The sequence below is a fragment of the Babylonia areolata genome, chromosome 1, assembly GCF_041734735.1.
Source record: "Babylonia areolata isolate BAREFJ2019XMU chromosome 1, ASM4173473v1, whole genome shotgun sequence".
Taxonomy (NCBI): domain Eukaryota; kingdom Metazoa; phylum Mollusca; class Gastropoda; order Neogastropoda; family Buccinidae; genus Babylonia; species Babylonia areolata.
The window spans coordinates 6,334,189-6,345,630 of NC_134876.1; the positions used below are offsets into that span (position 1 = coordinate 6,334,189).

The window sequence follows — 11,442 nt, forward strand, 5'->3', positions numbered from 1 at the left end:
TGCATGCAGGAAAACTACAACAAGTTAGTTACGTCCACAAAAAAGCCTTTATAAAGCAAAAGCTATACCTTCTGCACAACTACATGATTTGATACAGAACTTTAACAATAATCACTTTTTAAACAAAACGTATGCACCACCGTTAATAATAATACGGTCTTAAGAATCTGACAGCGATTAATGCAAGTGCCTCAAAAACTCCACCCCCCTCCCTTTCTCTCTCTCCAGATTGGAAGAATAGGCCATGCCTAAAATCTTAATCCATGAATAAAAACCTGTTGTGTTCCGAGTTCTGAACTGTTGTGTTTTTTTCTTCTTCTCTCTCTTGTTTTGTTTTGTTTAATGTCGTTATAAAAAGAGTGCCGTTATAAAAAGCGTGCCAACGACATCTTGGCCAATGGCCGTATCCCCTGAGCATAAAATGATGCAGTCTCAATGCTGACAACACAAATGAAGCTCGAAACAAACCCAAAACACCGTACACATTAATAACACAAAAAGGTTGTGGTCTCACAAAAAAAATGACAAAGCTAACAATGAATCACACGCTCCATCCCCCCCCAAAAAAACCCAAAAGCGTGACTGAAAACTACAAAAACACAACGCCAGCAAAAAAAGGGGGAAACAAGCACGCATGTGGTCCACTAGATAGAAATTACAATGTCTATGGCAAAGTCTGGACCATGTCCAGTCGCGTGTCATCATTTCAAAACTGTTTCACTCATTATCACATCTCGCAACCGGCCTTTTTGATGTAGCCAGCACAGTGCATTGCTTTGTTCTTTTTTTTAACTCATGAAGGACTCACTTCGTTTGATCCGCAAAGCAAATGTATGAGTTTGTTCAACAAGTTTATGAGTTTCTATTGTCCTATGTAAATGTACCACGGATGAGAAAAACAAACGCAAAAGCGGACGTTTTATTAGGCGCGACTCAGACGTACACTCAATCAATATTGGCCAACAATCAATGCAGACTTGTGTACTCCGCAGACACAGTTATGTTTGAAGGCTCAGTTTGACCTCGTTGCCTTCACCTTTGACCCGACCTTTGGTTATACGCGTGCATATCATTTTCGTCTGAAACGTGATATAACATGTTGAATATGGAGAAAAAAGAAGAGAAAGCAAATTAGGTGGGCCTTATACGTACCTAAACTCAACGTCATTTCGGTATCGTCGTGAATTATCTCACACATGGAGAATAACGTGTTTCGAATCTGTGCAGCATGCACAACCACTTCTACGTTTAAAGTCATTCTGCGCCATGATAGCTTTTTGTATGATTTAGCTCACAGCTGTATGAAATGGTGTTGACCGCTCTGCGTATTTCATGGCATGGATACTGCGTTCTATCGATATTATTGCTGAACCAAGGAAGGTCAAGAACAAGTCGTGCGTCACACAGGCCCTTATGCCAAGGGAAACAACCACATGATAAAGCGCGATTCTGATTGGGCAACTGCAGGATACATTTCCAAGGGAACTTAACCGATACAGAGACTGTTTCTATTCTCCGCTAATAGTGCGGAAAGGTCTGGGAAAGCTATCAAGGCGGGCTTTCCATCCTGGATATGTGGTAGCATGGAAACTTCATACGTCTGAGGTCAATGAATAGAGCAAGTAAACACAATGCATAACACACCAAATATCAACTGAAGTTGCTTCCTTTCGACAGAACAACTTTATCCACAATCACATTAACTCCTCGCCACACAAAAAAATTAAACGAAAACTGCTCAACTGAGCAAACGAATAATATGTCTAATCTGACACATGGAAACAGTCTTTCAAATATGAAAATGGTGAAGAAATGAAACCAGATATGCTAGTAGGTTTACCTGATCCACACAGCTGCTACATTCAAACATAACATCAGCAAATTCAGTTAGTTCATAACAGGAACTTCTGAGTGTTTGGTGGAAAATTGTGGAGAGAGACAGCAGGACAGACAGCAAGAGAGAGAGAGAGAGAGAGAGAGAGAGAGAGAGAGAGAGAGAGAGAGAGAGAGAGAGAGAGAGAGAGAGAGAGAGAGAGAGAGAGGGCGATGTAACTTTCAATAACTCTGCCAAATGAAACACATTTAAAATATGAACCACAACAGCTGATTACATCCAATCCCACAGTCTTCTTTCCATGTTTGTATCGACTTACTGGTGTGCATACTATCGTCGTGTGTCTTAGTGTTCCACTTTCTTATGACGCAAACAAAACATAATTCATTCTAAAAGACAATGTTAAAATTGCTCACTCTCCCTTTCCGCGAAGTACAAACATAATTATATGACACCCGCAACCCAACACCAGGTCACAAAACAATCGATCTTGTTCACCAACTTTAACTTCGTTTCATTCAAATACTAAAAACCATGAAACCAGCAAGCTATTTTTGGCGATAAATCTCCACTTAGCAATAGGCGCTTACAATGCGACAACAGTTCTTACAAAAACTTCATTTCATACAAGAGGTACCTATGAACTAGCCATAAATTCATATGACTGGGCAGTGACAAGCATAAGTTTTGTTATTTGACTGTTTTGTCCCCCAGTCCTTAGATACAAGCATCTTTTTTCCCCAGTCCTTACGAGTATTACAAAGCATGTCTTTTTTCCCCATGCTTCATGTTACTCACATCTTTTTCTCAAGACCATACAATACATACGTCTTTTTTCTCAGTCCGCAAAATATACACACGTCCCCAATTAGTTACCATTACACATACGTCCTTACGATACGTATATCTTATTGTTTCCAGTACTTAAGATACACATGTCTTCATTTTTCCCTGTCCTTACCATTACCAGTCGTTGCGACACGTCCTTTACCCCTCAGTCCTTACGATACACACACCACTCCCCAACCCACCCAACCCAGTCTTTACGATACACACACCACTCCCCCACCCAACCCAGTCCTTACGATACACACACCACTCCCCAACCCAACCCAGTCCTTACGATACACACACCACTCCCCCACCCAACCCAGTCCTTACGATACACACACCACTCCCCCACCCAACCCAGTCTTTACGATACACACACCACTCCCCCAACCAACCCAGTCCTCACGATACACACACCACTCCCCAACCCAACCCAGTCCCTACGATACACACACCACTCCCCAACCCAACCCAGTCCTTACGTTACACACACCACTCCCCCATCCAACCCCCAAGTCCTTACGATACACACACCACTCCCCCACCCACCCAACCCAGTCCTTACGATACACACGCCACTCCCCCACCCACCCAACCCAGTCCTTACGATACACACACCACTCCCCCACCCAACCCAGTCCTTACGATACACACACCACTCCCCAACCCACCCAACCCAGTCCTTACGATACACACACCACTCCCCCACCCAACCCAGTCCTTACGATACACACACCACTCCCCCACCCAACCCAGTCCTTACAATACACACACCACTCCCCAACCCAACCCAGTCCGTACGATACACACACCACTCCCCCACCCAACCCAGTCCTTACGATACACACACCACTTCCCCACCCACCCAACCCAGTCCTTACGATACACACACCACTCCCCAACCCAACCCAGTCCTTACGATACACACGCCACTCCCCCACCAACCCAACCCAGTCCTTACAATACACACACCACTCCCCCACCCAACCCAGTCCTTACGATACACACACCACTCCCCCACCCACCCAACCCAGTCCTTACGATACACACACCACTCCCCCACCAACCCAACCCAGTCCTTACGATACACACACCACTCCCCCACCCACCCAACCCAGTCCTTACGATACACACACCACTCCCCAACCCACCCAACCCAGTCCTTACGATACACACACCACTCCCCCACCCAACCCAGTCCTTACGATACACACACCACTCCCCAACCCAACCCAGTCCTTACGATACACACACCACTCCCCCACCAACCCAACCCAGTCCTTACGATACACACACCACTCCCCAACCCAACCCAGTTCTTACGATACACACACCACTCCCCCACCAACCCAACCCAGTCCTTACGATACACACACCACTCTCCAACCCAACCCAGTCCTTACGATACACACACCACTCCACCACCCACCCAACCCAGTCCTTACGATACACACACCACTCCCCAACCCAACCCAGTCCTTACGATACACACACCACTCCACCACCCACCCAACCCAGTCCTTACGATACACACACGACTCCCCAACCCAACCCAGTCCTTACGATACACACACCACTCCCCCACCAACCCAACCCAGTCCTTACGATACACACACCACTCCCCCACCCAACCAACCCAGTCCTTACGATACACACACCACTCCCCAACCCACCCAACCCAGTCCTTACGATACACACACCACTCCCCCAACCCACCCAACCCAGTCCTTACGATACACACACCACTCCCCAACCCAACCCAGTCCTTACGATACACACACCACTCCCCCACCAACCCAACCCAGTCCTTACGATACACACACCACTCCCCAACCCAACCCAGTCCTTACGATACACACACCACTCCCCCACCCAACCCAGTCCTTACGATACACACACCACTCCCCAACCCAACCCAGTCCGTACGATACACACGCCACTCCCCACCCAACCCAGTCCTTACGATACACACACCACTCCCCCACCCAACCCAGTCCTTACGATACACACACCACTCCCCAACTCACCCAACTCAGTCCTTACGATACACACACCACTCCCCAACCCATCTCCCAAGTCCTTACGATACACAAACAATTTTTCTTCCCAGTCCCTAACAGTCCTAACGGCACACACAATACGTCCGTTTCCTTCCTCCAGTCCTCACCGGCATGCCAGAAGATCCAGTGGCCCCGGGAAGTCCGTCTCGTCCAGCAGGTCCAACGGGTCCCTGTGGCCCCGTGATGTTCAAGCCGGGGATGCCAGGCTTTCCAGGTGCTCCGGGGTTACCCTTAGGACCCGTCTCACCCGCCGGGCCGGGGTCACCCTGAGGACCTGTCTCACCCGCCGGGCCCGGCAGCCCTGGATCGCCGGCCTCGCCTTTGGGGCCCGGGGGCCCGGGGACCTCCTCCCCGTCACCAGAACCCATCTCCACAGCAAAGCCCGGGGCGCCTGGAGGACCTGGCGGCCCCGCGGGTCCTGGCCTGCCTGGGGTGCCCGGAATACCTGGAGGCCCGATGACGGAATCGCCCTGCGAACACAGAAAAGGTAATGGGGTTCTGGTTTTAGACTTTAGGGGGTGGGTTTCGGGACAGGAGGGTGGGGGCGGGGGAGCTGCGTTAATGAGAACCTTGGAGCTGACTCGTTTGAATATGAAAACAAGACAATGTAATGCAAAACAATGGAATGCAAGACAATATGATACAATATAGTATAATACGATGCAACACAATACAATGCAAAACACATTACAATGCAATGCACTGTAAATGTACTATGAACAAGCCTAACACTCATGCACCCTGTCTCAAAATCAAGCATTTCACATTATCTGTGAAAATAAACATAGCAAACATACACAATGAAAATATAAAAACAGAAAATAAACATAATGTGGACAAGCAATATAATTCTTCTCTTGGGATGTTCTAGATCATGAATTCCGATTCAAAAGAATGAAACGTAACAAGTTGCGCATATACTCATGCATACACTCAAATAAATTATACAGTGCAAAAATCTAACTTATGAGTTGTGTATACACGCATACAGACAATTGAAAACATAGCACAAAATTTAACGTAAAATGGTGCTCATAGTAATACATTACAAAATTAAATATAACGTAGTGCACACACACATGCACTGGAAAACAACGAAGTCATGTACTGATGGAATGCCCTCTCCCTCAATCTTCACGCACTCACACGAACGCACACACGCACGCATACACACACACACACACACATAAACACAAGCACGCACACATAAATACATCACACACACATACACACACACACACTTGCACATATATACACACAAGCCCACACACACGCATGCACAACACACAACCCCTCCCTGTTCCATAACCTTCATGTTCACATGCTCTCACGTACGCACGCACACGCGCCTTCACCCTCACCCCCCTCACCCCTGAACGCACCCCCCCTCCCATCCACTCCCACACACAATCACCTTCGGCCCCTCCAGACCAGGGGTACCAGGGGGACCAGGTTCTCCGCGGTCTCCACGCCGACCAGGCATCCCAATGGCGGGCTCGCCTTTCTCTCCGGGCTCGCCTTTCTCTCCCTGTGGACCCTGTTCCATCTCGGGGATGACATCCAGGGAGCCAGGCCGGCCAGCCGGCCCGGGGGGTCCTGGGGGTCCACGTACCGTCAGGCCTGGCTGACCCTGAAACATAGCCAGCGTCGTCATGAAGGCCTAAATCTTTGGGGTACGGCTACAGATTTGCCATCTTTGTCTTGACGTCCAAATTGCCCCAGTTCACCATCACAGCATCAGCGTCAGTAGACGAAGGGCTATCTACTTTTCGAGTCCGTCTGGGGCGATCTGGAGCCAGTGGTCTTGAACCTGAATAACGCGATTGTTTTATCAGTGATTAAGCGATCGGACCCCAAAGAGTTAAGTTATATGTTATTAACCACCCAGGCTGACATTCGACACACGTTATAGCGCGCGATAGAACTAGTGGGCACGGCGAATGCCAAAATAAAGTGAGGCCACAAACTGACCACCAGCGGTAGCCAGTCGGTGCAGCGGTCACACAAGGATGAATTGATGGGCCCTCAGCAAGAAAGGCAGACTCAGCGAAAAACATGCACATGTATTTCCTCAGAATCACTGCAGTTCCCCTCTATTAAATTTATATACACTCTCAGTCAGACACCTAGAAAGACATTTCAGACAAACCAAGGCACGACAGATGAGCAGGCACCCCTGGCAGACATCACGTAAAGCTGAGCTCTGGCAGTCAAGGCTACCCTCAACCTCAGGGTAACTTTTAAAAAATCCGTCGAAACTTTCAAAATCCCGTTCATAATGTAACTTTCTGATAGTAAAAGTGCAGACTGACGCCCACACCTCACAGACATGCATCTCGTGGTGTTTACAGTGAAAGTTTTCAAACATAAATATACATGCATGCAAATAGAACATACAACACATGGACGGGCGCCATAGCCGAATGGTTAAAGCGTTGGACTTTCGATCTGAGGGTCTCGGGTTCGAATCACGGTGACGGCGCCTGGTGGGTAAAGGGTGGAGATTTTTACGATCTCCCAGGTCAACATATGTGCAGACCTGCCAGTGCCTGAACCCCCTTCGTGCGTATGCGCAAGCATAAGATCAAATACACACGTTAAAGATCCTGTAATCCATGTCAGCGTTCGGTGGGTTATGGAAACAAAAACATACCCAGCATGCACACCCCCGAAAACGGAGTATGGCTGCCTACATGGCGGGGTAAAAACGGTCATACACGTAAAAGACCACTCGCGTATATACGAGTGAACGTGGGAGTTGAAGCCCATGAACGCAGAAGAAGAAGAAGACATACAACACATGAGCAAAAACAAATCATGTCAACACTACAAGTTCTATGGTCTTTTGAACGTCAACGTGCGCCGAAGAGACTGAAATTAGAAAAAAAAATGGCACACTGAAAGACGGAACGAGGAAGTAACATATGTTTCGGTATCTAAACAAATTCAAACGAATATGATACTATAGAGAAAACAAAACTGCTATTCTATATTTCATTGTTCAGATATACATGACAACAAATCATAAGTGAGGAATATGTACTCAGGGGGCGGAGGTTAAGCAGAAATAAAGTGGCTAAATTGAAAAACAACATTCAATTATTTCGCATCAAATCTTTTCCCCCAAAATTGATTCTAACAATCGGCATGCCAACCCACAGTGAAACCACAATTATGACAAAATTAAGACCGAGTTCAGCGTTACAAGAGAGGCAACCACCGCTGCGGCTCTGCCACTGGGACTACGACTGTGGTTGTCTCTCTTGGGCTGTCTTTGAGTGTAAGTAGTTATGGGCCGAAATACTTGACTGAGGGGAGCTTCTTCTCTGAAGACCTTGTACTGTCCAGCTCTCCCTGAAGTTTCTTATCACTGATTTCTGTTCCAGCAGGAATATTCTGCCGAACTTTAAACACACACACGCGCGCGCGCGCGCACACACACACACACACACACGCGCACTAAATAATAAAATAAATAAATAAATAAATGTAAGTCACTCACAGGCGTCCCGTTGTCTCCCCTCTCGCCCTTCTGACCGTCGAGACCAATGGCTCCAGGAATTCCGTTCAGTCCGGGCTCTCCGGGATCTCCCTTGGGCCCGGGCACGCCAGGCAATCCGGGTATTCCGGGCTCTCCAGTGTCTCCTACAAAACAGTAATAATGACAGCAACAACAACAACAACAACAATAATAATAATAATAATAATAATAATATGTCAATACCAATACTAATATTAACAATAATAGGGAGGGGGATGATGAAGAAGAAGAAGAAGAAGATTGACTGATTGATTGAATCTTTAATGGGTAAAGAATCAGGCGCACTAAAGGCCTTTTTACAATTCTGCCCATCTAACGATACAAAACATAAAAATAAACGACACAAAACATAGAAATAAAGAAATAAAATGAAATAAAATAAAATAATTACAAGAAGAAGAAGAAGAAGAAAGTATGACTCAAACAGCCGCTTCTTGTTTGTGTAGTCTGCGTTCTCACTGGTTTATTGTCCGTTCACAACTAGCTGGTTAAAACACGCACAAACATACACACTCATACAATGCTCTGTGTGTGTGTGTGTGTGTGTGTGTGTGTGTGTGTGTGTGTGTGTGTGTGTGTGATAGAGAGAGAGAGTGGGGGGGGAGAGAAAAATAGAGAGGGGGAGAGAGAAAGAGAGAGGGGAGAGAGAGAAATAGAGAGTCTGTGTGTCTGTGTGTGTCTGTTTCTGTATCAACACACACACACACACACAAACAGACACACAGATGTATCCTGTTCTTTTTCTGTCAGTCTGTCTGTCTTTCTCTCTCTCATCCCAACACTCCCACTTGCATCCCCTACACCTCCAAACCCACCACTCACTCACACACTCTCACCCCCCATACGCACCCCCCCCCCCACCGCCACACACACACACACACCACCACCACCACCACCACCACCAGCAACAACAACAGCAAGCAACACCCAATGAACCACCAACTTTATTATTATTATTATTATTATTATTATTATTATTTATCATCCATACCTTTGGGCCCACGCAGCAGCTCGATGTCTGGGGGAGGTGGGGTGATGGGAGGCGGGTGGGTGAGTCCCGGTGGTCCCACGGGGCCTCTGTCCCCTTTGTCCCCCTTGGGTCCCGGCACCCCCGGCTCTCCCTTTTCTCCCTGGACCGTCTCCTTCTCCACCTCAGCGGGCCGCTCCTCCTGTGACACAGCAAGGGTGGGCTCAGTGGGTTTGACAGGTCAGAACAGAATAGAACAGTGGGTAGGTAGGTAGGATAGTTATGGGTATGGGGAGGGGAGTCTCTGTGTGTGTGTGTGTGTGTGTGTGTGTGTGTGTGTGTGTGTGTGTGTGTGTGTGTGTGTGTGTGTGTGTGTGTGTGTGTGTGTGTGTGTGTGTGTGTGTGTGTGTGTGTGTGTAGGATAAAGAGAAACACACAAATACTGAGCGTGTTTACCTCCGTGTATGTATGAAAACAAAGCGACACACACACACACACACACACACACACACACACACACACAGATAGACAGAGACAGAGAGAGGGGTAATAACGTGCTTTATCTGTTAATAACAAAAGGAATACTAGGATGTGGCGGGGTGTGGGTGGGGTGTTACGGCATACAATGACTCACCCCCACGGACGTACATTTGCGCATATGTATGTGCGGGGTGCGTGCACTTTTGTATGCTTGTGTGTGTGTGTGTGTGTGTGTGTGTGTGTGTGTGTGTGTGTGTGTGTGTACACGTGGACATGTATGCTTATTACTGCGATGCCATCTGACTGAAATGGAAGGGAAGGGGGAGTACTTGTGACTCAAAACAGAGTAACTTCCCTCTGTTTCAGTCCAACTCTCTTTGGAATAAGTCCCAGAACTCCCTTGGGTTATCCATGCCACAGTTCTACTCCCTGTCACATGGGTGGCACTTCTGTAACAATTCAGATTACTCATTGGAGTATTTCTGGGGGCATGTCTCAGAAATACGCCTGGGAATAGTTCTGTTATAGACTGGGAGTAGATATGTCTTCATTCAAACTAACTCTCATTTAAAAACTGGGTTAACAGCAAAGGTAAGTGTTTTGACCATATCAGCTACGTCATATCAGGAAATGGGCAGTGGGCAATTCTATCATGTGGGAAGCCGTTCTGTCTTAAATACGGAGATACGTTACATACACAAACGTACTCTCGGGAGTACTTTTGTGGAGGGAGTAATTCTTTGACTTTTTAGGGTTATGGGGGTGAGAAAGATCAACACCTTGTATACAAGACGTACAAAGACCATGACAAAATGTTGATGACAATAAACATTTACCCATGATCATGACGGACACGCCCCCTTCAAATTAAACACCAACCTCCCCATCTTTCCCCTTCTCACTCCAATGTAAACACACACTAACCTCAATAAAAGACGGTTTTTTTTAAAGTACAAAGGATGTATATAATGGAAGAAGAAGGAAGTAAATGGAGAAGGAAAGGAGAAAGACAAGCAAAATAAGTTATCATGCACTTACTGGTTCTGAAGGAGTGAGGTCTGGAGTACCGGGCAGTTCAATCACCACAGTTCCTGATCCTGATCCACTGATCTCCTGTTTGGAAATAATCAATAAAAAAAAATTAATAAAAAAACAACAAAAAAACAACATGAAAAACTGTGGTGAGGCAGTGAGTGAGTCAACGAGTGAGTGCGCGAGTGAGTGTGTTTTGCTGACTGACAGAGAATAATCATGTGAGAGCGAGAGAGTAGTAAATCAAGCACGAATGTATACGTAATTGACAATACGTTGTAAAGTTATGCGGATGATTTGAATATATACATATCTTCGAAATCATCATTCAGATAGGTGTAAATGTAAATCGTGGGCTTGGGTGAGAATGTATGTCAGAGAGAGAGAGAGAGAGAGAGAGAGAGAGAGAGAGAGGGGGAGGAGGAGGAGGAAAGAGAAGATGGTGATGATTATGAGGAGGAGAAGGAGGAGGAGGAAAAACAATAACAAGAAGATGGTTAATAATTGGTGACGTTGGTGGTGATGATGATGACATGATAACAGGAACAGCAGCACCAGCGGAAGCAGTGGGTGAGGGATGAGGAAGAAAAAGAAGAGACGTGTACTCACAAAATTGCAGTCATCGTCTTCAGCATCGTTGGGGTTAGAGGAGATTTTCAATTCTTGTAATCCTCCCTGAAACAAAAAGACAAAATCA

At 46.7% G+C, this 11,442-nt stretch overlaps 1 protein-coding gene across 4 annotated transcripts in view; it reads right to left on the minus strand.

Moving 5' to 3' along the window:
- The window catches only part of LOC143300374 (uncharacterized), an 88,280-nt gene that overhangs the window by 30,946 nt on the left and 45,892 nt on the right, over positions 1–11,442 (minus strand). For all 4 annotated transcript variants that reach the window (XM_076614280.1, XM_076614197.1, XM_076614114.1 and 1 more), the window contains exons 4-9: positions 11,355–11,420; positions 10,752–10,826; positions 9,258–9,435; positions 8,228–8,370; positions 6,140–6,355; positions 4,833–5,195 (exon numbers count right to left, since the gene is read on the minus strand). In XM_076614280.1, the coding sequence (XP_076470395.1) occupies positions 4,833–5,195; positions 6,140–6,355; positions 8,228–8,370; positions 9,258–9,435; positions 10,752–10,826; positions 11,355–11,420 (1,041 nt within the window). The remainder of the gene's footprint in view (positions 1–4,832; positions 5,196–6,139; positions 6,356–8,227; positions 8,371–9,257; positions 9,436–10,751; positions 10,827–11,354; positions 11,421–11,442) is intronic.